At 45.2% G+C, this 27,621-nt stretch overlaps 1 protein-coding gene across 1 annotated transcript in view; it reads right to left on the reverse strand.

Annotated features, from left to right (window-relative positions):
• COL6A3 (collagen type VI alpha 3 chain) overlaps positions 1–27,621 on the reverse strand; it is an 86,053-nt gene that overhangs the window by 46,785 nt on the left and 11,647 nt on the right. The window contains exons 2-9 of the mRNA XM_082840874.1: positions 22,572–22,689; positions 20,436–20,543; positions 14,718–15,320; positions 10,490–11,074; positions 8,211–8,810; positions 6,358–6,930; positions 4,311–4,919; positions 978–1,583 (exon numbers count right to left, since the gene is read on the reverse strand). Coding sequence (XP_082697000.1) covers positions 978–1,583; positions 4,311–4,919; positions 6,358–6,930; positions 8,211–8,810; positions 10,490–11,074; positions 14,718–15,320; positions 20,436–20,543; positions 22,572–22,689 — 3,802 coding nt within the window. The remainder of the gene's footprint in view (positions 1–977; positions 1,584–4,310; positions 4,920–6,357; positions 6,931–8,210; positions 8,811–10,489; positions 11,075–14,717; positions 15,321–20,435; positions 20,544–22,571; positions 22,690–27,621) is intronic.

A 27,621-nucleotide genomic window follows, 5' to 3' on the forward strand; every position in this document is an offset into this window, starting at 1 on the left:
CAGCATCAACATCTTTGTTGTGCAAGAAAAGAGACAGCTGAGGACAAAGGCACTCACTTCATCCAAGGCCACCACTTAGCTAGTGTCAGCCTGGAGAATCCCAACTCGCTCCAGCAGGCCACACCATCATTCCTGGTGTTTGATTCATGGTATTTCTTTTTCTCACATATCTCTAGCATTTATACGAAGTTTTTATTTTCACTATTATGCCCCTATTTTCTTTGCATGAATCCATTTTTAACTATAAAATTAATCAAACGTCCTAGGAAAGATGAGCCATGGCTTCCTATTAATTAGAATTCTAGGTACTTCTTGGATGCCATTTATTAAATAGCTCATATCTTGCCTCTCAACAAATTCAACATTTGCCTCATAAATCACTGGCTACTTATAGTGGAAACATAGCACAGCAAAAGCTGAGCAGGTCATGGAATTGAACCATTTATCTTGAGAGAGAGAAAAGCTGGCCAGGCATACACAGCCAGGACTTGGATTCTCCAGTGGCACATAAAAGATTTCACAGAACATCAGTATCAGAGACAGCCACGCCCTGATCGTATCTGAACACTGACAAAAAGGAAACAAAAATCACCGGACACTCCCCATCCTGGATCATAGGTGTGACCACTGCTTCTGTATCAATTTCAGCTTTAGCCATGAGATTTGGTAAGATAACCAATCATAAAATTACTCCTTCTCGACAGCATTCGATCCGGGGCAAAGTCCCATTTCCTCAAGCCATCTATGATGAGTTCAAGTCCTATCATAAGCCCTTCCTAACACCCTCTCGCTGAGATGCCCTGTGGCTCACCAGCGTGTGTGTCCTTCCTCCCTGCCACAAGCAATAGACCCAGCTGGTTCAATCTCAGGTGTCCCGTTATTTTAATTTTACTTGTGAGCACCATGGCCTTAGAGCCTGTTATTTTTTATATCTTTTTGAAAAGACACAACAAAGAACAAGAAACGCCCAACCTTACCTGGAGGAAGGTAGGGCGTGCTGGCCAGGAGCTGCTGAATCTGCTCGGAGGTTAGGGTTGTGATGGGTGTCAGCAGTTTCTGCTCCAGGCTGGGCAGCTCCCGGAAGGTGCTCACTGAGAACACGTATTCAGGGCTCAGGGAGATCTTCAGCAACTGCTCCTGGTCTGCGTTCCTTGCGATTGTAAGTGATGCCACGCCGAACTGCTTGAGCTCTACTGCCGATTCGTCTACCTCATCATCAGACTTCCCGGAAGAAATGAGGACCAGGAACTGAGGGACACCCTCTTCAATCCGGCTCCCCAGAGGCCTCTTGAAGATATTCTTTGACACGTACTCCAGGGCGCCCCCAATGTTGATCTGCCTCCCGCCCTTGGGCCGCAGCCGCCTCACCGCGTTCTGCACCTCGTCCTTGCTGGAGTGGGCGTTCAGCAGGAACTCCACCCTGGGGTCCTCGCTGAACTGGATGACGGCCACCCGGGTCATGTCGAAGCCCACGTCCAGGTAGTCAACCAGCCTCTCGATGAGGGTACGGATGTACTGAAACTCGGGGCCGGCGCTTTGGGACCCATCGATGAGGAAGACCACGTCCCTCTTGCCGCCGACACCTGTGAATCAAACGTTACCATAGGGCTTCAGCTTCACCGACACCAAATTCTTAGTGTTAATGAACAGCCTCCCAATTTGTCAGAGAATTGCCGCCTGACCGGTAAGGTATCCTAATTCAGACTGTTTGAGTTAGAATACCAGTCCCAGGAGAGAGTCCTGGGCATTTCAGTGACTAAAAGTCAGAGGGAAGAGGAGGAAGCAGCAAAGGGCAAGGAAAAGTAAGTCAGCAGGAGGAAGAACCTAGACACGCAGGAGCCAGGTCTAGACCGAGTGGGGATGGGGTTTGGGGAAGGAGGGGATCGAACCTGTGACAGATGACACTCATAGGTCAAGTGGGACAGTGCCTGACAACTGACTACTGGGATTTGCCAGATGGAGGGACCTTGACCAGAGCACCTTCTGTGGAGCAGGGAGAGCAAACAACAGGTTAGGGTGTGTCCAGAGAAGAATTGTAGACAGCAACACTTTATAAAGGAGCCTGGAGCACTGCTGCAGGTGGGAGCAGGGCATCAAGGGAGAGTTTTTATGAGAAAAGAAAAGGCATTGCGTTTGTATCATGAAAGGAATCACCCAGTACGTCAGAGAACTGATGATGCAGGAGAGAGGAGGAGAGTTGCAGGTGACACCCTTGAGTCGGGAAGTGGTGAGGCTGCCCAGGGAAGCAGGGACAGTTCACCCAAGTAACAGGTGGAAGCTGAGACATGGACACTGATGCTGGGATGGACAGTAAGGCTTCTGGAAGTTCTTTTCCAATTTACTTATATTTTCTCAGTGAAATGGGAATCAGGATCACCAGCTCAGAGTAAGCTGAGGGAGGAGAAGTGTAGAAGAAGCAGGAGAAGGAGAAGGTAGAAAACAGTCATCTTGAAGAGCGGGAGAGCCGATAGACCAGGAGTCGTACTGTTGTAGAAACATAGGCTTTTGTGTATAAGTGAGCTGCACACACACGATGACAGCATTTCTGAAGTGCCTTCCTGGGAGTACCAGTACCTCCAATGCACCGTAAAAAAAGATGGCGGGGGGGATAAATTGGGAGTTTGGGATTGACATAGACACGCTACTATATTTAAAATAGATAACCAACAAGGACCTACTGTATAGCACAGGGAACTCTACTCAATATTCTGTAATAACCTAAATGGGAAAAGAATTTTAAAAATAATAGATATATGTGCATGTATAACTGAATCACTTTGCTGCACACCTGAAACAAACACAACATTGTAAATCAACTAGACTCCAGTATAAAGTAAAAACAAAAAAAAGAAAAAAGAAAAAGGACTGCTGCAGCCAAACAAGTTTGGGAAATGCTGTGTTCCCTTATTGTACTGGGGATACACAACACATATCAATTAGGGCCCAACCAAAACCAAAAAGACCCTCACTTCATTTATCCCACTGCCTTCCCAAATTCATTTGATGGCAAGCCCTCTAGAACATTCCAGGGAAGCCTTGCAGGGCGGGCTGCACTCCGCGTGGACATCAGCAAGGGAAGCAGTCCCTCTCTGCAGCACCGTGCCAGTCACCCTCCCTCCCTCACCCACCCAAACAGCACTGCGTCCTACATCGACTTTCCTCTCACTTGCTTTCACTCTTCCCTCCCCCTTCCCCGCGAGCCCTTCCTAGTTTCCCCTCCCCAAGCCTTGATGTGGACGGTTCTGTAGAATGTGAACCACACGGGAGTGAGGATGCATGTGCCTGTTCACCACTGTGCCCTCCCCACCCGAGTGTCCAGGGAGGGCAGGCGCTCTGTGGGCATTTTGGGAAGGGTGGGTCTATCTGAGCCCCCTTCCTTCTGAGCAAGTAAGGTTCCCTCCACTTTCCAGTTCATTGTATCAGGCCTAGGAAAGGGGAACAGGAAGCAGGAGATAGAATAAGCCGAGGTCATAACAGCCGGGTGGCCTTCCTGTCAGTTAAGACACTTACTTCTCTGCACCAAGCAAAGACACAGACCTACTAGAGAATGGACTTGAGGATATGGGGAGGGGGAAGGGTGAGCTGTGACAAAGTGAGAGAGAGGCATGGACATATATACACTACCAAACGTAAGGTAGATAGCTAGTGGGAAGCAGCCGCATAGCACAGGGAGGTCAGCTCGGTGCTTTGTGACCGCCTGGAGGGGTGGGATAGGGAGGGTGGGAGGGAGACGCAAGAGGGAAGAGATATGGGAACATATGTGTATGTATAACTGATTCACTTTGTTATAAAGCAGAAACTAGCACACCATTGTAAAGCAATTATACTCCAATAAAGATGTAAAAAAAAAAAAAGCAATCTTGACACATTGGGTCTGGAAGTAACAATGTTTCAGAGACTGTGCTCTAGCCTGATAGGCCACCTGTGGTCAAACTCCCTCCTCGATCACAGGAGGCGGCCAGCTGGACCGACCAGGGGAAGCCTGGACCCGGCATTGAACTGGAACTATCAATTAGATGGCCTCTCTTTTCGGTTGGTTATACAGAGCCTTTATGCAGAATTAGGGGTCTGAGCTGAAAGCCAAGCCTACGCCCATCTTTGAGACTTGAATTTGGCCAAAAACATGAATCTTAGCATCTTCCCAAGCCATTTCTGGCACCAAGCCCACGCGGTTCCTGATTCTTCGCGTAACTCTGGTTTTCACTCCCTACAGCTGAGGAAACAAAACTGAGAATACTTTGTAACACACAGTCCAAACAAGTAGCCCCAGATATGTCAAGGAATGAAGAGCCAAAGAATCCGCTCCTTACCCGGGCTCGTTACAGGGACCACAGATGCCTGCAGCCTGCTCAGCTCCTCGCGGCTGAGCTGGGTCACCCTTTCGGAGATGACCTGTTGGATGGTCCCCAGCTGCCGGAAGGTGGGAATGGCCACCGCAAAGTCCGGGATGAGGGAGATGGTCTGCATCTCGGTGATGTCAGCGTTCCCGATGCCGATGCCGATGGGCACGGCCCCTCCCCTCTTCAGGACCACCGAGGGGCCTCTCACATCATCCCCAGACCTGCCGGCCGCGAGGACGACCAGGAACTGGGGGATGCCTTCTGCTATGCGGCTCCCGGCGGAGCCAATCAGGATGTTCCTCAGGACGAAGTCCAGGGCGGCCCCGGTGTTGGGGGTTGGCCCGCCCAGCAGGGTCAGCCCGCGGATAGCACTGACGACGCTCTGCTGGTCCATGTAGGAATTCAGGTAGAACTCGGGCCTGGTCCGGTCGCTGTACTGCACCACAGCTACGCGCACCCGGTCCGCACCCACGTCCAGGCTCTCCACCACTCTCTGGACAAACTCCTTCAACAGCGGGAAGCCGTTCCTGACACCGTCGGAGCCGTCGATCAGAAACACCACATCCTTCTCACCTGAAACTAGAAGGAAGACAGCCCCTGTGACTCACACGGGACACAATAGGGATAATTTCATACCAATCTGTGGTGGACCGAACAACTCCTAAGATATCCAACTCCTAATCCCTGGAATTTATATGGAAGAAAATCTGCAGGTGCGATTAAATTGAGGGTTAGAGGCATGGGGAGATTGTCCTGGATTATCCAGATAGATCCAGTGTAATCAATCTCGTGTCCTTATAAAAGGGAGATAAGAGGATTAGAGTTAGAGGGAGAAGAGGTAAGGATGGAAACAAGAGGCCAGAGATATGAGAAGATCTGCTTTGAAGATCTGCTGGCTTTGAAGATGGAGGAGGGGGCCGTGGACCAAGGATGCAGGCAGCCCCTAGACACTGGAAAAGATAAGGAAGTGGGTAATCGGCCAGAAACTGCAGAAGGAAAGCAATGCTGACACCTTGATCTTAGCCCAGTAGAACAGGTTTTGGATTTCCGACTGCTAAAACTTAAGATAGTAAATTCATTCTGCTTTAAGCCACTAAATTTATCGTAATTTATTAAGGCAGGAGTAGGAAACTGATGCACCAATACATACAGGTATAGCCCTTTTAGTTTAGAACTTTTCCACGTTTGAACAGTATTGTTAAGTTTCAACGTTGTCCTCAAGAAGAAATGTTGGGGGCAGGGAGAGAGACATGGTCGGCGGAGTCTGCACAACCGTTAGCACTTTATAGATGAGAGGTTTCAAATGATGTACTGCAAGTCACAGTGGATAAATGGGGGAAAATGTAACCCAGATGTCCAGGTTACAACCCGAAACCCACAGCGAACGTGCTCAACAGACAAGGTAGAGAAGCTCTAGATGCTCTATTTTCAATCAAAGGGATTATATGTGAAATTAATTACTCTTTTTGCTGCAGTTTTATCACCAAATGCAAAGTGGTTAAGCATGAAGTCATGGTAACAAAGATGAGTACTGAGAAACTTTAATGCAGCGTTTATAATGGGAATGTGCCTGCCTCTCTTCATGCTTTATGGTTTTCATGAATGCAGAGAATGAATTATGACACAGTGATACCCACTTAAAATAAGAAATTGGGGAACTATATGAAGATGAAAACCGTGTTAGCTCTAATGTGACCGTGTTACATGGCTTTTATTATATATATAGTAAAAACTGTGTTTTTTTTAAAAAAAAGGATTATTTTTAACCACTGATATAGCTAAATTTTATAATGTCCTTAAAAATAATCACCCTGATTCTCCTGTTTTGCCCTAGAGAGCAGTTAGAGAGTCACCTCGGGGAAAGAAAAACCATATTCCATTGTTCCTGCAGAAATCACTTTTCTTTCTTGGAAACCCAAGGAAGGCTTCTACCCGGAGACCAGGAGCCAGCTGCCTACCATCGACTCAAGCATGGGACAACTGGGCTGCAGAAGTAACCAGAAGTTCTATGCCTTACCTGGTGCTGGCGCCCCATTTTGTACCGATTTTAAGAGGTTTACAATCTGTGGTTGAAGGTCTCCAATCTTGGGAAGAGACTCCGCAGCCAGGATAAAGGCAGGGGATGGTACCATCTGCTCCAACTCGGCAGGGTCTGCGTTCTTGGCCTGGAGGATGAAGGGCACCACACCGCTCTGTTTCAGGTTGAGAGCTGGCCCGTCCACACGATCGGATGACCTTCCTGCCACCAGCAGCACCAGGAACTGAAGCACTCCATCCTCGACCCGGCTTCCAGTGGACTTCACAAAGATGTACCTCTGCGCGTAGTCCAGGGCATAGCCCAGGTTGAGGGCTTTGCCCGTCTTGATCTTCATTCTCTTCACGAGATTCAGGATCTCGGGCTTGTTCTGGTGCTCATCAAAACGAGACTCCACCCTGACATCGTCGCTGTACTGAGCCACCGCAATCCGGGTCCTGTCAGGCTTCACGTCCAGCTCATCAATGACCTTGTAGAGGAAGTCGCGGACGGCAGGGAACTGGCCCACGAGATTGGCTGAGCCATCAAAGAGGAACAGGACGTCTCGTTTGCTCTCTACAAGGAAGGAGAGTTAGGACACAGTGAGGGACAAGGACACAACAGGCACCAAACTGACCTGAGCCCAGAACCACCAGCTTTTGGTAATGGGAGTTCACAAAATTCATCTGGTATCACTGCACCAGCAAGGGAAGAGAAAACCCACACCAGGTGCCTTTCAAATGCCCCCTTTCATCTATGCACAGGATTAGGACAACTAGATCGGTCTGCCCAACCTAACATCATGCTTCCTCAACAAAGCAGGCCGAGGAAAAGCCCAGAGGGTCCTGTTCTTATATCAGGTAGCAACCACTCTAGGAGAACAGACAGTGTTTTCAAATTGTTATAAACAGAACTATTGAATATATGGTCCTGTTGTTCTTCTGCTTAAAAATTGATCTGTCTCTAGTGACAAAGGCAGATATGGGATATCCACCCAACACATAGACATGCTCTAATTAGATTCTCTTTTCATTAAATTTGAGCTTATGGGTTAGAACCCAAAATAGTGTCCAGTATCGGTCTGTGGGTCAGGATCTCTGTCAGTGATTTCCAATCTGCTGTGATCAGACAACAGAAAACACGGACATAGGGGGCTACGGCATGTCATGTGAACATTATTTTCGGCACACACGTTTCTTAGAACTATTTTGATTATGTTTCAGTGGGATCTATCTTGCTACCCATCTGTGATGTCAGCGACTGGTAGATCTAAGAGTCTGTATCTCATCACCCTAGTAATTTGCAGTCATCATCCTCATCCAGACTTCCTTTGGAAACCGTTTTCCATTTTGCCATCACATAAAGATACAGCCTTCATTGGGCTTATGACAAATAATTTTCTAGATACAGCAGATTTGGAACATAAAAATATCATATCAGGAAAATCCTTTCCATCTTTAAATGCTCCCAATGCAGACTCATGTGTGAGAGGGAATCCATCTCTCTCTCTTTCTCTGTTTTTCTCCCATTTCCATCTGGATTTGCTCACCAGAATCTTCAGAGGTATTGGGGCAAAAAAATAAATAAGTAAAGCTTCTGAATCAAGAGTGGGACAACCAGGACAGAACGTAAACTGGATTTTCTAGACTTTCTTTCACGGGCAAACATCCTTTAGACAGAGCATCTAAGCTTGCTGGTAGAGTGTCTCAAGCCCCCCCTTCAAAATCCTTCAACTAAAGAGAGCCCATCATCTTTCTATAGCTTATTGCCACGCTCTGGAGTTCAGATCGGGCCATCTGCCTGCCAAAGTGGTGTCAGGGGGGAAGAGGGAGCCCGGAACAGTCGGAGAGCGTTACCTGGCTGGGCGAGTGGTACTTCCTCCACACCTCCACTAACATAAGTGGTTAGGGGCTGAATCAGCTGCTGAGGCAAAGCAGGCAGGGAGCTGAAATCATCCATGAGATACACCAGGCTCGGGTTAAAAGCTATCTGCGCAAGCTCTGCCTTATTGGCCTGGCTAGTGCCCACACAAAAGGTCAGGATGCCTGCACGTGCTAGGGCGTTGGCAGCTTGCAAATAAGAGTCCTCAGACTGCCCGGCTGTGAACAAGAGCAGGAGTTGCGGCACACGGTCCCGGATCCTGCTGCCGCCAGCTTCGGTGAAGTGGTTGTCATGGACATAGCTTAGGGCTGCGCCCGTGTTCAGGCCCAAACCCCCCTTGAGCTGCAGCTGCCTCAGGTGAGCTAGCAATTCTGACTTGGTCTGGTAGGTGTTTAGAGAGAACTCCGTCACCGGAGTGTCACTAAATTGCACTAAACCGACACGAATATTGTCGCTTCCAACATCAAGGCTGTTAACTACATTCATGACAAAGTCCCGCACGTAAGGGAAATTGGTCTTTCCAACGTTGAACGATCCATCCAAAAGAAAGATGATATCCCTTTTATTTACGTGAACTGCAGTGGAGCACAGAAAACAAAGTGAGACATACACAACCGCAGAGGGCTTCCTCATGTGTGCCCACAGCCCAGGCACACATGCCAACATGTAGAACACAGAGAACATCAGTGAGGCCAAGCACGTCCATCTCGTAAAATGTGGCATAAAGCTGCATATTTCCCTCCAGTGGGGGCTGGTGTTTGTGAGGAGAATTGATAGCTGACATTACAAAACAAGTGGGCTCACAGAGAGATGTGGTGCCAAAAGCTAGAATGTTTACAACCAACAAAAGTGATCAGAATCCTTGAAACAGAACATTCCTTCCCTGGAAATGAATTCTGCAAGGGTGTTGCTCCTTCTGCATCACTCAGCTTATGACCACGGTCAGAGCCAGGTTTACCTGGGCGAGACTGGGTCCCCCTGGGTTTCCCTCTACACATTTACAGATAAATTTCCACTTACAGATAGATTAGAAGGGTGAGCCCAAGTTAACCTGAGAACATGAGTTCCCTAAGGCTAAAAAAAATCGACAAAATTAGGCTGTTCTCATCTTGAAATATTCCTAGGGAGGCCCACTTGTCATTCTCTACCGACTCTCCCATAGAAGAGCCATGGCGTTGGCCGGCAATAATCCAACCAGTGCCCACGGAGATTCCTCCTGAGTGAGATCACAGGGTCATGGAAACACCTTAAAATGCAAAGAGACTCCTTGCTATGCTTGGCTGACGTTGTGCTCATGAAGAATCGAAAGTACAATTCTCAGATCAGAGTGTTTTCCCCAACACATGCTACCAAGTTCTTTCCCATCTCTTCCCTGACGTTTCACTAAAATGGAAGCCTAACAACTACTTATATCCTACGTTCTGTCAAATTGAACCTTGGCTCTGAAAGTGTGGATTAGAAGTCTTAAGGAAATAAAAGAGAGAGAGAGAGTGGATTTTAGAAGACCAGAGAGCTTGAGGAGAAAGCATGCATCCATGCACCGTGGGACATGCACCGAACATCCTTCCAGGGGTGAAGCTTGTGAGGCAGAAAAGCTTGTTTCTGTGATATCCATCTTCTTTAAGGACGGTGAATTGCACTGATTCAATTCGTAAGCTCATTGACTGTTATCCTGTCTTTAAAAATAACTGTTCAGTGATAACCATAATAAATGAGGGGTTTGGAGGACCACTGGGTTTTTATCTGCACACGCATCCCCTCACTATGCTTCCCCATTGAAGGAAATCCCTTAAAGAGAGAGGACAGAGGATGAATGCTCAGGTTTGGACCGTTTAGAAGTAAACTGTCTACTTGGGAAAGGAAGAGCCAGGCTTCATCTTGGTGGAGGCGGGAGGGGGCTGGACAGGAGTCACCAGTAGAGACAGAACACTAGGACCTCAAGAGGGATCAGAACAGAGAGGTGATCTCTTGGCCAGAAGCTTCAAAGACAGGCAGTCCCTGGTCCTATAGCCTAAGTCACACGATTCTTATTTTATGACATTTTAAGACATACAGTTGTATCACATGGTGTTTTAAGTCATATATTTCTCAAGTCAGGGTAAAAGGAAACCCGAAATAAATCTTGGTTGCTATGGTTTCCATCATTTAAAAGGTGTCTCTCAGCTGAACACAAATAAAACCTGGGTTTGCTTTTTCCCCAGAGACTCTGCCTGGAGACAGCCCTCTCACGTGTCTGACACCCTCCCCACCGCACCTTCAGTGGTTCCAGTGAGGGTCCTGAGAGGCGCCAGCAAGCCAGGCAGCACACCCTGCAACGGGGCGGCTCGGAACTCGGCAGGAATGAACACCAGGGAGGAATCGAAAGCGATCTCTTCCAGCTCAGCCCGGTCGGCCACCTTGCTCCCGACGGCAAAGGCCATGATGCCGCTTCTCTTCAGCTCCTGGGCAGGCTGGCTGACTTCATCTAAGGACTTACCACCTGTAATCAGCACCAAAAGCTTAGGGACCCCCTCGGCGGCCCGATAGCCGGCCGCCTCCGTGAACAGGTTGTTCCGAACAAAGTCCAGAGCAGAGCCTGTGTACGAGGCCGAGCCATCCATGGACTTCATCTTCCTCACGGCGGTTATGACCTCCCTCTTGGTGGGGTAGGTATTGAAATAAAACTCCGGCCTCACTGTGTCTGCATACTGAGCCACTGCCACTTGGATATAATCCTGTCCGATCTCCAGCCTCTGGATGACCTTGGCAACGAAGTCGCGGATTGCATTGAAGCTGACCAGTCCCAATGCAGAAGAGCCATCCACCAGGAAAACTATGTCCCTCTTGTTGATTTCAATGACTGTAGGTAGCAACATGACAAGGTGAGTAGAATAGCCTTACGCATCACATTCAGTATGACTCTCTACACAGCTAACACCACCCAAGGGGAGTTCCCTTTGCCCTGGCCAATGTCAAGTCCATGGGAGCCCCTGAGGAATTTGTCCTAACACACACATTAGTTATAGCTGCGCTAGTTATAGCTTCCCTACGGCTGGCAAGTGGGGCTCCCCGAACCCCCACCCTCTCTTAGTACTTTTTACAAAACAGTTGCACAAAAATCAACGTAGATTTATTCAACACTTATTTACCCTATTGTCATTAAAAATGTCAGCAAGCTCTTTTCTACCATAAATCCATAGCTTGGGTTTTAGAGGTGAGAACGAAGCCATAGCTCAAATAATTAAAGAAGCAGTCAGTGTCTGCTCGGAGAGCCCTGTGCTTCACAATCCTGGTTTCATGAACACCTATTGCCAAGTGCAAAACTTGAACAAGCATAAGCACCTCTATTCCTTTTGGTACCCTTGTCCCTGCCTTGATTTTTTCAGGCAAGGAAAAAAAAAACACCAATTATTTGGCATCCTAAACTTATAAAAAGGAAATCAATGTCAAAACTAGGAAGTGGCCTGGAAGTATTTGCATTTAAGAGAGAGGCGTTGTGCAGGTCCCACGTTACATGTTAAGGTTATGACAACCCAAAGACAAATCACAAAGTAAAAACACCTTAACAAGATCACTGCCTCCAAGTGACTATGAACTTGTGTCCACCTGCTGTATCGACACCCAGGCAGCACACCTGAGTCTCAGGAACTGAGGCTCATATCGGACCACAGCACCCCATCCAGAAAACGGAGAAGGCTTCCAAGACTCGTAAGATCGTAAATGGCTCAAGCAGAGGCAGGAGTGTTTGCAATTTATTAAATGATCATCTGCATATGAGGAGGCCTCGTTACCCCCTGCAGTCAGATGGATGGCACGTAACACTTTAGTTCACTTGACGTTTGATTATATTCACAGCACTGGTCCAAACTCTCCTCTTTAAGAGAAAACATGTTAATGTACCATAGATACAAAGCATTCAGGGACAGGCGCGTGGAGACCACTGCTTTGGCATTGAGTCGTGGTGTAAACAGTGAATTCCAAGTCCTCCAGCTCTCCATCGAAGCCTGCAGACACGTGGATTCTCCCTACCTGGGGGCGGGGGGGGGGGGCTGCTGAGAGACCCTGAGGGTCACACCCCCTGCTTCCTCCCTCTCCCTCTCTCCATATACACCTAAAAGCCATATACACAGCTGTGCAGCTAACCACATGTGTGCTTTCTAGACACATACAAGGAGAGCGAGCTCACCTGGAAACACCCACTCTCACAACGCGCCTTCCATACCGTGGATGTAGGAGTTGAAACGATAAATGCAGAGCTTCCTGAATTCAATAAGGTGAATGCAACACATGGATAGATGGAGAGGAAGGCAGATCCCTTTCACCCCCCGGTCTCTGGGCTGACTCACCCCCATCTCATCTCCTCCCTCCCCCTCCAGTAAGAGTTCTCCTCTTCCTGCTGCGAGATGCCAACAGAGCCGTCTCCCCTCTTTCACACGGTTCTGCTGGGGCTGGGTGTGAACACCCTTACCACGGTGACCCTGAAGGTCCTGTAACCAGTCGACTGCGGCCCTCACCTCCCTATTGACCCAAGGACGCCAAGCCCCTGCAAGCCCAGGACCGGTGGCGGTCCTCACTCTCCCACTCTCCTGTTCCCAAGCAAAATCTTCTCCAGCAAACGTCCAGCCCCCATCGCCCTTCCTCGCTGCTGTCTTCCTCTGCACCCTCCTCTTAGGGTGACTCAAGGCTACTCCTAGGTGATTCTTCTCAGTGACTTGGGGACCCTGACCTCCAATAAAGCAGGTCCTCCTGTCCCCCCCAGCTTCACTGAAAAAGATAGAAGCCACTGGAGGACTTCACCCGAGCTGGTGATGCGTGCGCCCTAACCCAGAGGCTTCTCCAGGCTTCCAGGCACCAGTGAGCTCCAGCCCCGCCTCCCCCTGACAGTCCTGGGTGCGGCCAGGTTCCCTCGTGCTGCACGACTGACCGCCACACCTGGCACCTTGTTCCTTCTGCTTCTGTCCTGCAGCTCCTCACAGCAGCCTTCCCTGGCCACTTGACCTACAGCTCTCTCTCCCCCTTCTTTCCCTGACAGCCCCCTTTAGCGTCCTCATCTGTCACGCTCTGGGAGTAGTTTTCTGGTTGTTGGTTTACATTTTCGTGATCTATCTCCCCATTATACTGCAACGAGCCAGCAGCCACATCAGTCTGGGTCCCCAGTGCTTGGCCTGGTGTCCAGCACATACCTGAGAGCTAAGAATATCTGTTGAATATTTACAGATGAAGCACAAAGATTAAAGACGGTTTTGTAAGTGAGGAGTGAAAGTCAGCTAGGGAAAGCTGAAATAAGGGCCTGGACTGCCATAGATAAAAATGAACTTGAAACTTCTCCCGGAACAAAAATATCCTTTCGTCCTCTGTCATCAATTCAAAAAACTGGAGCCCAGAAAGTCTGTGTGGGCTGCCCAGGATCACACAGCTCGTTAACATAAGACCTGGGACCAAAGGCCCGCTCTTCGGACAGCAGCCATGGCGCTCTCTGAGTGTTTACAAAACCTATGGAAGTCATTCTTTTGTTTCCAAAACCATGCAAGCCCATGGTTTCCAAAACCATGCAATCTATCTAATATTGATAGATTGTATTCCAATCAGAGGGAAGTCTGGAAATATCAAGAGAATTTTCTGGATGCAATTTTGCATCAATCCTTAATTTACCCCACCCAGCAATATGCCTAAAACCATTAATAATAAAATCCCTGACGGATGGGTGAGATCACCAGTGATGTAACCTGGTCCACCTGGATCTGCCAGATTTTTACCTGCCGCAGCATCAAGCACCACTGGGTTCTTACTGAAATTTTTAAATACACTTCCCGCCTCCCACGTCCGTGAAATGTGTTTTCTTATCTGACTTGCTCAGCTTTATATGTTATTTTAAAATGACTCCAGTCGGGCTCTTTTGCCAAAGGCCTCCCATCTGAGTGTATAATCTCTCCGTCAACAGAGCTACTCTACAACTCAGTAAACAAAGGAAAAACGGTTTTCATAAACATCCCCCCAAGCGAGTGCTTTGTTATTTCTTACCTCCAGAAATGCCACTCCTGCTACGCATCACAAAACTGACTTTGGGGAGACAGTTCTCACATGTCAGCACACTCTAACGGGCTGACTTTTAGATCTCAATGCCATTATCCTGGAGTAACTGTCTCAGAACCATAATGACCCCCAGAGATCCATTTTTGGGATGACTGCATTATAAGTAGATCATACGACGATGTTTAATAACCAACGTAACAGGTTTGCCGAATTAGCCCTAAAAGCACACTTTCTTGACAACTCATGCTCTAAAAAGAACTTTCCACTCAATCACAGATCTCTGTTTTTTTTGGAACACTGCAACCGTCACAGACACCACATCCAAGAACTAGCTCATCGTGGAAGGACTCGGCTGTGGGTACTTACAGGTTCTCCCGAGGCAAATCATTCTGCAAGGTGCCCACCTGACTTCTACAAAAACACACACAGACAGCCCACTACCACACAGATGGTGAGAAAAGCATACGTACCTTGGGTGACAATGGTTGGCGGTTGCAAGACAATGTGCCTTTGGGCCACGCCAACAATGTACGGCAGTAATTGCTCCTGGACGAGCCCAAAGCTACGGAATTCCGGGACAGTAAACACCAAGTTGTCATTGGTAGCTATGTGCTGAAGCTCTGCCTTGGAGGCGGCCTGGGCTCCGAGGCCAAACGAGAAAATGCTAGCCTGCTTCAGTGCTATGACCGCGTCTCGGATTTCATCACTAGAAGGCCCAGCACTTATGAGGACCAGCACCTGGGGAACCCCTTCCTCCACTCGGCTGCCCCCTGCCCGGGTGAAGTGATTCTCCAGCACAAAATCAAGGGCCAGGCCGACATTGGCCAACTCCCCACCGATGAACCCCAGGGCTTTCACTGCGTCCAGAACCTGAGCCTTGGTGGAATAGCTGTTTAAGGAGAACAGCGTTCTGGGCTCATCGCTATACTGGACCACCCCCACTTGGATCTGCTGAGTTCCAACTGAGAGTCTCTCAAGGAGATTTACAAGGAAGTCGCGAATGACTGCGAAATTGACACTTCCGGTGTTGTTTGATCCATCAATTAGGAAAATAATGTCAGCAGAGTCTTGTGCTTTAAAAGAGAGAAATGCAAAAAATGTGAAAGCATTAGAACAAGTGACCACATGCACCGTTCAGTGTTCTGACATGTTTCTTGGGAAACCAATAAGAAACACGAAATATGGACAAACAAAACACACGTTGATTAAGGAATGTGAAATTCTCTTTTAGTTCTGCATTCTGAATGGATAAGAGGCAACTTCTTAACATCATTTCTTAACAGAAATGATGGTGTTTAGTAGGGCATTTGATATCAAATTTTCTTCTGTGCCATCTTTGTAGTCAAATTGCAACACGTATTCAATTTCTGGGTATATTCTGAAATTTTCTGCTGAATTTGGAGGGAACTGTAGCTGCATGGAATTATGCATTACCATACCTACAGGAGAAAGTAAAGGAGTATATTAACAAAGGTCCAAAGATGATTTCTAATTTGAGGACATTTCTCTTATAATCCTCAAGTCATTATAAGAATTTTCTTTGTCCAAATCCACAGCACAAGACAGAATCCCAGATTTAGGGTTTGGTGATTCATCATCCCAGTATGTTAAACACTTGATTCCTTGAGCAACTGTTGTTCCTTCTTTTTTACTTTAAAAACCAAAGTGGCTGTGTATCTCCCACTTTGGGAATACGAAAAGAAGAACTCAAACAACATTTACGGTTTTGATTCAAAAATGCTCTGATACATTTTGGTTTGATTTTTGTTTCTCAAATGACGTTTAGTTGCGTGAAACTCAAATGCAAGTCTGGGATTCAGCTAAGTGTTCTCTTCATTTATTTTTGCCATTGCCTCTATATTCAATCACACAATGCAGAACAATGTTAAGCAGAGTGATATGAAACCAGTCATGACATAATTATCCAACCTTATTTTTATGACATCGTAGACCGGGTGCCTGGCAAGCCCATGGGCATCTAGTAAACCCTGAATCAGAATTAGCTCCGGAGTTATACAAATGGACATAAAAAGGCTGACCAAGATCTCTTTGCTCCCCACAATGGCAAACATGACACTTCCATTCTGTTACTGAGAATGGGGGTTTCATAGAAGCACTGAGCAAGGAATAGCAATCAATAAACTATGAACCTGGGTGGAATATTTCAAAGGCTCATCTGCTAGAATGTTTAAATCTGGCTGAGTTAAACAATATGAAAAGTAAAATTATTCTAGCAAATATATTTTAATAACCTAAGTAGATGTTAGGAATAGGAAGAGATTTTATGTGAGCATATATGGTATTTATATTCTGGATTTTAGGAAGCTATGTTTGGAGTATAATTGTAATATTATACATACAATCATTCATTCTGATATTTTTAATGACAGTGAACATTTTATACATAAAATTAATTTTTCCTGGTACCAACAAAATTGCTTTTATTTCCACAATGGAAACAGGATACAAATCTTGTCTCATGGAATTAAGGAATTTTGCTATAGTGAAATGATGTTCTTACCCAAGTTCTCCCCTTGGGGAATCTTAGCCAAGGATGGCTGCAGTTGGGATTACTGGAATCAGAACTGCTCTCTTTCTCCCCTTACATACGTGAAACCCCTAACAGCAATTTTGTAGAGGGATTCCTTTCATAGGGAAAGATACTAATGTGAAAATATCTTGTAAGGTTTTATAAGATATTAACTTAGCATTTGCTAAGAATTGCAAAGCATTTCCTACTCTTTAACCAAACCGTAAGGTTCCTGAAGGATCTTATGGGATGGTGCGGTGTCAGCAGTGTGAATTATGTTGCAAGCCATAGAAATGGCCCACATGGTGCCGGGAGCTCCAGGTTCAGCAAACCATACCACAAAATTCCTCAACACTTCCCAGGCCTAAACCAATGACCCTGAGGGACAAAGGAAGATTTGCCCCTTACTCAACAAACCGAGACCTTTAAAGGAAGGACTAACTCTGAACCTAAGATCAATAAAAGAAGAATGATCCCTAAATCACAGATGACTCATTCCTTATTAATTTATTACTTACTTTTTGATTGCGGTTCACAATAGAATAAATAAAATAAACAAACAGTGAGGGAAAACCCTTGATTACTGCTCTTCTAAAAAGCTGAACCACAGCAGGTCATAGAAAAATGTTGGATAATTTGTCATCACTGAAAAAACCACGTTGTCCTCTTATGCACACAATGATGGGACACACAAGGGCATGCTGTTATCCAGGAGAGCCGAAGCCTCAGACAGACACAAGAGAGACCGGTTCCTGTGTACAGCAAGGCATACCAGGGATCGATATTAACTCTAAGAGGAATCAGGTCTTTCTAAAATTCAAAATGTGAAGTTGTCTGGTTTTCTGCTTTTATGGCTCACGTATCACACCATCTGTGGCATTTTCTATGGAAAAGTTTCGAAACAGCCATGGAAAAATCATAGGTTCCTTCAACATCGTTGGAAACACTACTTTCCTGAGCACACTGGTGTGGGCACAATGCTTTCCTTAGCTCATGGGATGCTTCCTTTTTCCAAGCAAAATTTAAAAGATCACATTTGTATTTCCTATGCAAACACAAAACTGCAGATAGGTTTTGCGAGTTTTCTAAATCTTTATATTTTGCAAAGAAAAGAAAGTTCATCCTCACGGATACATAGGTCACCTTTAGCTCTTGCTCTAGTAAAGCTTTTGTATTTTATATCCATTGATAAAAGGGATTTAAAAAAACACAACTTTCAGTGATTACTTGAGTACAGTTCATTTAGAACAGCGCCATCATATATATATTCATGGAGAAAAGTTACCTACCTAGTGGGCAGGAAACGGAAAGAAATGGCCCTAACTTATTAGCAATCTCCATAATGCCTTCCTGACTACCTTTCCCAAAAACTATAAGCAGAGAATTTTTATTATTATTATTTTTTTTTTGCTATGGAACATGCAGTGGGACATGATACTGGCAGAATTGCAGAGTGAAGTTAATTAGAAAAGACAACATAAATGGATTAATATCCCACCCCGGTGCTGCTAGCGGCTTGGACACTAGAAGACAGAGATGCTTTCTTGGCATAAAAACAAAGGTTTTGTCATTTGTGTGGAAACAGACTATGTTGACAGGCTCATTTAGCATTCATATGGTAATCTAATCGTTTATCCATTTATATAACGGTTAAACATAATGGCAAACTCATCCACCCTTTTTCCTGAATTGGCCAAAACACCAATAAAGAGAAGATGTTCCATTTCTCACCTGATCCCTTTCATTGTTTTTGACATGGATGAGTTATTATCCCTATATTCAGAAAAGCAATGATTAGTGGATTATTGATGCTGAGCACATTGTAGCCAATGGAAAAGGTCATTAGAGCTGCCATCTTGTAACCTCCTTGTAACCTGCAGTGCTTGGTTTGGGGTGCTTTCAGGGTCCACCTTCTTTTCCTGTAATCTGGCAGGATCGACACCCGTGTCATAATGCAGAGGTGAGACACATCATTTGAAGTAGGGAATGCTATTCAGGTTTAATGCAAATAATCCAGACTGTGCTTTACGCCTCTCTTAGAAGTAGACCCACTGGTAGGGTCATGAGCCCTCCCATCAAAGCTGAAATCATGGATAACCATTGGGGAAACCATTTTAATCTCCTGAAACACCTCGGGGTTGGTTAGTTCTGTAACCCTTCTCTTAACCACGATCTGCCTGCCCGGCTCCTATCTAATGACATCTACCCATCTTGCTCCCCACTCCCTGTTTTCAGAATCTGTCTTATGAAAAACTGATGTCTAGTACTATTTGCCTAAAAACACCATTATTCTGATCATAATCCAGAAAGCCTTTCTCTGGACTCCTCCTCAACTGCCTCTAGGTCTCTTCTGCCTCTTCCTGGCCCCTGCTCCTCTGGCTTTCCAGAAGTCTCCCAGCCCCTTCCAGCTCTCATCTGCTTCCCCGCCCAGCCAGGTCCCTAAGGCGGGCTATTTCAGGAATTTACTAGCTACCGTCTTAGCAATGATAAATTTCCTTCCCCAGGAAGATCTTCTTGCCCCTCTATCATCCTCTCTTTGCAAGCTCCAACCTGGTAGCTTTTTTCTTCCAAGAGTGCCTGAGATATCTTCAGAACACCAGGGAGCCACGCTCATGGACAAGACCCCAGGCTGTGGTCTCTGATGACAACTGAACATCACTGCAAGTCAGCAGTTTCTTCTTGATCCTTTTTTGTGATCCTTTCCTCCTAGCCCTGTTGCAGCTGTTCAAAAATAACTTCGATTCCTCCAAACTCCCAAGCACCACTGCTTCTCTCCCTCTGCCATCTTCTCTTATTGGATGATTGATGCCAACTCAACCTGAACACTCTCAACGTCTCCCCTTTCCACCTCAGTATCTTAGAAATATGATACCCTTCTCCTCCTTTCCCTTCATCTTATGGGACACACATCTCTCCTTCTGGAGCTCATCTCTCGCTTGAGCTCTCCCACCCTAGCTTTCTGCCCATTCTCCTAGAATTCTCTCCTACCCACAGTCAGTTGGCGACATGGACTCATTTGGGGACACAGGGAGTTCCCTCTGTCCTACTCGTTGCTGATGAGGAAGCCTAGCCCTGGTCAGAATTGCTGTGGTGCAATACATTTGAAATTTACCTGTGGAATTCCTTCCCTATCAGGCCTCTCACAATTCTAATTCCATCAAATCTCTGAAATAAATCCCATTGAGTCAAAGAGAGGAGCTCTGCTTGTTGCTTCACTGGACCCAAAGTGGACACCCCCTTCCCCCTCCACTCAAACTCTTTCAGACACGGAGCTTTCTTTAAAGGAAACAGGCTCTCTATCCCAGGAACAATGAAGGGATTTTTGTTAGATACCTGCCCAGCCACGCTGAGTCTGTCTTGTCCAAGGAAGGTAGAAGCAACCTCTTGTGGGGTCATAATATCAGGATGTGCTTTTTTAGAGTTAGAATATTAATTGTCTCAAAAGCAAAGAATTCCTCTTGAAGGTAGATGAATTGCTCTGTTTTGGAAGGAGACTACAGAGAATATTCAAACCTTTGTTTTTAGACCTGTGAACAGGCATCTCTTCCCTAATCCGCCCACCATCTTTTAGCCATAATATTGCCTTAATGCCAGCGGTTGCCAAGCTTATCTCCAAAGAAGAGCAAGGCAGGCAGCAGCTTGGCGATGTTGCCATTACCTGTGATGTCTTTAAGGGTCTCTGTGCCTCCAGCCCTTTCTGGAGTCATGGATGAATGCACACAGGCCACTAAGTTTCCTACTATGTCATGAAGTGAGGTAAAATTCTCTAGGTTGAAAATATGCATATTGAGCGGTTCACTTGCTGTTTCTTTTAACGCTCCTTCATCTGCATCCTCAACTCCAATTGCAAACACGTTAACATCAGCAGATTTAAGTTCCGCTGAAGGCAGAGCAAGGGCATCCTTCGAGTGTCCATCAGTTAACATTACGATAACCTGAGGGACTCCATCACTGGCCCGGCTTCCGGCAGCCTCAGTGAGGTGATTTTGCATTACGTATTCTAATCCTTTTCCAGTCTGATTGCTTCCCCCAGTATAAGACATGTTGGAAACATGGGAGAGGACTTCTTGTTTAGAACGATACGTATTTAACAGGAACTCGGTATCTGGGCTGCCGTTGAACCAGACCAGAGCAAAACGGAAATCGTTTTCTCCCACAGCTAAAGATTTTATAACATCATATAGAAACTCTTGAACAAGTTGGAAATGTTCCTTTCCAATGCTCCAAAAGGAATCCACTAGAAATATTATATCGGCAGCAGCACCATTTTTGACATCTTTAAAAAAAGACATTGGTTTAGATGTTTCTCCTGTTCAATAAATGACTTCCCATCAGTGCAAAGCCTTCCTCAACTCATTCAGTTTCCACTCCGCTGTTACTAAATAATTTACACCTCATGTGTGAAACAGGCGGGGACGCTGACTTACCTGAGAAACAGGGACCTGGACACATGGACCCAACAGCTGCCGGTGCCCAGTCATTGACCCAAGTTCCATATGCAATGACTGCCATACATGGACCAGTAGCAGGTTCCACAACGGGGAAAAACATTCCCTGGCATGTCCTTTAACTCTAGATGATTCTTTGTGGTAGTTTGAACCCCAAGACCCACCTGCTCAGGTAGGAAGGATACCCTATCACAGGTAGCCAAGCATCATCTTGGAAATTCCTTCCTCAGCTTTGGGTCTGAAACTGGGCCCCGACAAGATAGAACACTGAAATCTACTACAGTTTTACCTCCCATGCTTTGGGTAATTTGCCAGAAAAATAAGTATTATAAATACATCTTAAGAAGACTTGTATAACTGTAGGGAAGGGCAAAGTCTCATTTTTTTCAGACTTTTTAGCATGAAGAAAGGTACCCTAACTCATCACTACATCTTCAGAGCCATCAGGCCCTCTTAGATGCTGAACAGTATTCATCTCTTTCAAAGATGAATCCAGTTCTCTCTTAAAAGTAGGAGCAAGAGGCTCCAGGTGCCAGGCTGTGGGTGGCTGGGAAGTGCCCTTCTGCACTGGGCCAGGCTGGCTGTGCACAACAGGCCCCTGGACTCTACTCACCTGGGGCTGACCCGATGCCCCAAGCCATGCTCCCCTGGCATTGAGGTAGTCCTCACCAGGCCGCCATCTAAGAACTACCAGGTCCAGAGGGAGAATCCCCATGAGAAGCTCAGCTCTCCAAGCAAAGGAGAGGGACCCAAGTCACTCCTTCCCAGCTCATAATACATGAACCATTTCTCATTTTTCTAGAACTCTGCAAGCAAGTTCTTAATAGGATGAGTTGGGATCCATTTTTAAGTAGTTTGGGGAAACTGATACTTAAAGATTTGATGATTCTGGATGAAAAACGTCTTTTCCTGTCCAGACTGAGAAAGAAATGGCGACATGTGTGTTTGTTTTTGTTGTTTTTTCAGGGAAAATAATTTTTTGCTCTCAACCATTGTCTTCCCTGGGTTTTATGTGCTCAGACATCAACCAGTGCCAGAAATGTGGGAAAGCTCTTCAGACGGTAAAATATTCTCAACACAAACTTTCTGCTCACACCCAAGGTAAAAACAAACCACTTGCAAACCACCGCCAAGATATTAAACCCAAGTTTCAGTAAAAAGAACCTCTCTCTCACTGGATAAAGAGGAGGAAAAAGTCTGTAAAACAAATGAACATCCTGTCGTCAATGGCTTGGCTGTCTCTTCAAAGCTCATCTAAGCTCTATATTCAGCACATGATGCCTAAGATCTAAAATCAGAGAATACTGTTCCTTTTAATGAAATGAAGAGATGTTTCTGGATCTTACCTGCTTGTTGTTGCGCACGAGTAAAGGAAAAGCCTGAGAAAAAAAGGCAAAAGATGGCCACTAAAGGCAAATGCCGATGCTTCCTCATTTTGATTTTGTCTAAGCACCAAGTGAGAACCTACGAGAGAAAACAGGACAAAGGAGAATGATCAGGTATCGACTCCCCGATTACTAACGAATGAATCAAGGATTTATCCCTTTTATGAAAAATAGTTTTGACTAAACATAGACATGAGAATCTTTGAGTCTAGTGATTGTAGGACTTTGGCCATAGCTAAAAATTGTGCAGTTCAACTTTTTTTCCTCTCAAATTGAGGCAGGCAAAAATAGTATATCACGAAACAAATGGCAGAATGAAAAAGGGTCAGGAGAAAAGGTGCTCAGAGGCACAAAGGGGCAGGTTGGTGACGCCCAGCCTAACTGTCAATCATGTCTAAAGGAATCCCGCGGGGAAGCTTCCGTTCAGGGAGGGAACGGGCTTCATCCAAATCACAACGTGTGCCAACACAACCATGGCAGCTGGGACCATTTCGAATCTTGCCCTCATTCTCTGTTAATATTTAGCACTTTTCCTCCACCAAAAACCTGCTGTGTGTCCAACGCCAATCACAGGATGAAGCACACCCTGGGGTACTGAATTAGCAAGACTGAAGCTAGTCAGGAGGGCTGACGGCCACATAGCGTGGTCTCCCATGCAAATTTAACTGCCAGCCAGCCGGGCTCAAATCTGGATGGGCGCAGTGGGTTGTGTCACCATCACTTTTCCCTTCAAGCAAACACCACCTTCTCCCCATGCCACATCTGAAAGCACCCTGACCTACACCAAACCTTCAGGTCAGCATCTTCACCCTCCAATCTCCAGTGACAGCAGCTTGAGGGTCTGGGCTCTTCCTTATGACCCTCCAGAGAGCCAGCCTAGGTCTCCTCCACCTGGGCTTAGGTCCCCTTGCAGGACATCACCTCTTTTCTCTTCCCCTTGATCCAAGGCTCTGGTTTCCCCCAACTCTTTCTTAGGTCTTGGGTATATGACCTGTGCAGACCCACTAGACCCCATGCTTGATTTAATGATTTGTTTGTTGCTGTCTTAACATTCTTAATAACTTTTGGACAAGGACCCTTCATGTTCATTTTGCATCAAGCCCACAGATTCTGGAGCTGGTCCTGGCTACAGCTGTGCATGTGTATCAATGACTCTTCTTACCCTTACCCAGACTTGGCAGGGGTTCCCTGGTCAGAGCCTTGGGTAACAGCATCAGAGAGGAGGGGCGTGCCGGTCAAAATTATTGGTTATTTTTTCTTGTCCTTAGTTTCAAGCAGTACTATTTAATATTGAAAATTATGTGGTATAGACTACAGTCAAGTGAGAAGTCCCATTTGGTTTAAGAAACCTAAATATTTTCATCTGGAGAGATTGGGTTACCATCATAATTTACAGTTCATTGTTAGGGTTTGAAGATTAAGAAGGCGGCCTTGGGAATTACAGCATGAAAAGGTAATCATCATCAGTATAAATAAAAATCAAAAACCTCTCACTCTGGGGCATTTTTTGGTAGAAACAGAAAAACAAATCCTAAAATGCATACGGAATTTCAAAGGACCCAGAAGAGCCAAAGCAAACTTGAGAAAGGAAAAATAGAGCTGGAGACCTCATATTTCCTGATTTCAAATCATATTACAAAGCTACTGTAATCAAAACAATATGGGACTGGAATAAAGACAAACATGTCAACCAATGGAATAAAATAAAGATCCGAGAAACAAACCCTCAAGTATATGGTCAAATAAGCTTCTATAACAGTACCAAGGTTACACAATGGGATCAGGATAGTCTCTTCAACAAATGATGCGGGAAAAACTGTATATCCACATGCAAAAAATGAAGTTGGACCCTTACCTTACACCACTTACAAAGAACTAACTCAAAATGGATTATAAATGTAAATGTAAGACCTGAAACTATTATACATTTAGAAGAAAATATAGGAGAAAATCTTCATAATATTGGATTTGGTAATGATTTCTTCCATATGACACCAAAAGCACAGACAACAAAAGCAAGGACAGACAAATGGTACTATAACAAACTTAAAAACTTTTACACAGCAAAGGAAACAATCAACAGAGTGAAGAGGCAAGCTACAGAATGGGAGAAAATATTCACAAACCATATATCTGATAAGGGGTTCATATCAGAACACATAAAGAACTCCCACAACTTTACAACAAGATCTGATTTAAAAATAGGTAAAGGACTTGAATAGATATTTCTCCAGAGAAGACATATGAATGGCCAATAAGCATATGAGAAAACACTCAGCATCAGAGAAATGAAAATCAAAACCACAATGAGATAATTCAAAAAGAGTCACGTACCACAATGTTCATTGCAGCTCTATTTACAAAAGCCGGGACATGGAAGCAACTTAAGTGTCCATCGACACATGAATGGATAAAGAAGATGTGGCACATATATACAATGGAATATTACTCAGCCATAAAAAGAAACGAAATTGAGTTATTTGTAGTGAGGCAGATGGACCTAGAGTCTGTCATACAGAGTGAAGTAAGTCAGAAAGAGAAAAACAAATACCATATGCTAAAACATATATATGGAATCTAAAAAAAAAAAAAGTGGTTCTGAAGAAACTAGGGGCAGGACAGGAATAAAGACACAGATGTAGAGAATGGAGTTGAGGACATGGGGAAGGGGAACGGAAAGCTGGGATGAAGTGAGAGAGTGGCATGGACATATATACACTACCAAATGTAAAATAGATAGCTAGTGGGAAGTAGTCACATGGCACAGGGAGATCAGCTCGGTGCTTTGTGTCCACCTAGAGGAGTGGGATAGGGAGGGTGGGAGGGAGGGAGACGCAAGAGGGAGGGGATATGGGGATATATGTATATGTATACCTGATTCACTTTGTTATACAGCAGAAACTAACACAACATTGTAAAGCAATTATATTCCAATAAAGATGTTAAAACAAAAACAAACAAACAAAAACCACAATGAGATATTGCCTCACATCCACTGAGATGGCCACTATCAAACAAACAGTAAACAAGAAGTGCTAATGAGGATGTAGAAATATTGGTACTCTTAGGCATTGTTGGTGTGAATGTAAAACACTGCAACCACTTAGAAAACTGTATGGAGGTTCCTCCAAAAATTAAAAATAGAATGACTATATAAGCCAGCAATCCAGCTTCTGGGTACATATCCAAAATAATTGAAAACAAGATTTTGAAGATATATATATATATACACCCAAGTTTAATGCAGCATTTTTCATAATAGCCAAGACGTGGAAACAACATACATGCCCATCAATGGATGAATGGATAAAGAAAATGTGGTATATACATACAATGAAATATTATTCAGCCTGAAATAAAAGAAAGAAATTTTGTCATAGACTACAACATGAATGAACCTTGAGGACATCATGATAAGTGAAATGAGCCAGTCGCAAAGAGACACATACCGCAAGATTCAACTTACGTGGGGCATCTGAAATAGACAAACTATTAGAAACAGAAAATAGAATGGTAGTCGCTAGAGGGACGGGGAGGTGGGAAGGAGAGTTAGTGTCCAAAGGGTACAGAGGTTCAGTTCTGCAAGATGAAAAAGTTCTAGAGATCAGTTACACAACAAGGTACATGTAGATAACACTACTGTACTATTCACTTAAAAATGATTAAATTTGCTCACTTGCTCGACTCTGGGAATCTTCCAGGCCTTTCTATCCAGTCATACCTTTCTTCCCCACACTCTGCTAGACCTATTCCTGAGTTTGTCCTTTGAAAAAAAAAAAAGCACATGCAATATTTGTGGTCTTTGTAAGTTTTCTTAATTGAGGATATACAGTTTAGAATCATGTAAATTCTATGTCATGTGTGTTTTACTACAATCTTTCAAAGGATAGGAAAAGTTACCTGAGGTTTTTAGAAGTGTGGATTACCCCATACACCTAAAATGTGGCCATCAGTTTAACAGGAATGGCATAAATGTGGCATCTTTTTTTTGAGGCATGAGTCTTTAAGAGCTAAAACGGGAAAACAATACAACAGCACATATCTTCTTAAAGCATATGTATGTGCCCCTATAATTAAATAACACAACATTTGTCCTTGCTCCTAAATAATATTTGGAAAGGAAGAAGTAAAGAAGTATTTGGCAGCAAAATACTAAGGTTTGGGGAAGAGGACTTCAGTCCCAGGAAACTGAAAAGTATCTGATATGAACACTGAGATGTGGTACAAAAGTTATTTCTACCCCAACCAGTGTCATCAACGCTACAAAATCAGGTCCGCCTAAGGCCTAAGCTTTTGTACCTGCTTGACCTTCCTACCTTGACCTTCCTCTCACCATAGGCCTTCCATGGGCCTGGTGATTCTATTTGTGGTTGTCCGTTGTATATATAATTCAGGAATCCCATTTTCCCCTCATTGCTAAGGAAGACAATGTTAAGGGTGGTCTAAGGTTCTCAACCTTTCCATCTAGAGCAACAGAAATAATGACAGCAAAGGAAAAATCTGTCTGGTTAATTAGCGACCTGGCCTTGGCAGGGGACTCGTGTCTAGATGGACTTCTTAGCAAGATGCACAGAGGGCCAAGGAGCCCCTTATCGAAGGTGTCACCCAAGGACATGGATGAAGTGGGCTCAGTCCCATGATTTTTCCTGCCAGAGATCAGTCCCAGAGGGAGGAGCTGGGGTCCAGATCCTGTGGCCCAGCTGTGAGGAACAGCAAGACAACAGAGTGTGGGCCCCAGGCCAGCCCAGTCAGCCAAATTGGTGTGATAGAAAAAGACAAAACCATAAACAAGAGAATGGATTCCAAGACCCACTGTTGCTTTGGATTTTCCAGGGAGGTCAAACCGAAAGTATCACCTGTGATAAAACAAATTTACCCTGTGATTCAAATTCCGAAAGCTTGAAGATACAACCCCAGCACCTAATACAAAGCCACCTGTCAATACAACTTTCTCTTGGAAATGTATCAACAGGGAGAAGGAAAGGTTTTTCTGATGTTCAGAAGGTCAGTC

The sequence above is a fragment of the Leucopleurus acutus genome, assembly GCF_964270905.1.
Source record: "Leucopleurus acutus genome assembly, chromosome: 6".
NCBI classification, from domain to species: Eukaryota; Metazoa; Chordata; class Mammalia; order Artiodactyla; family Delphinidae; genus Leucopleurus; species Leucopleurus acutus.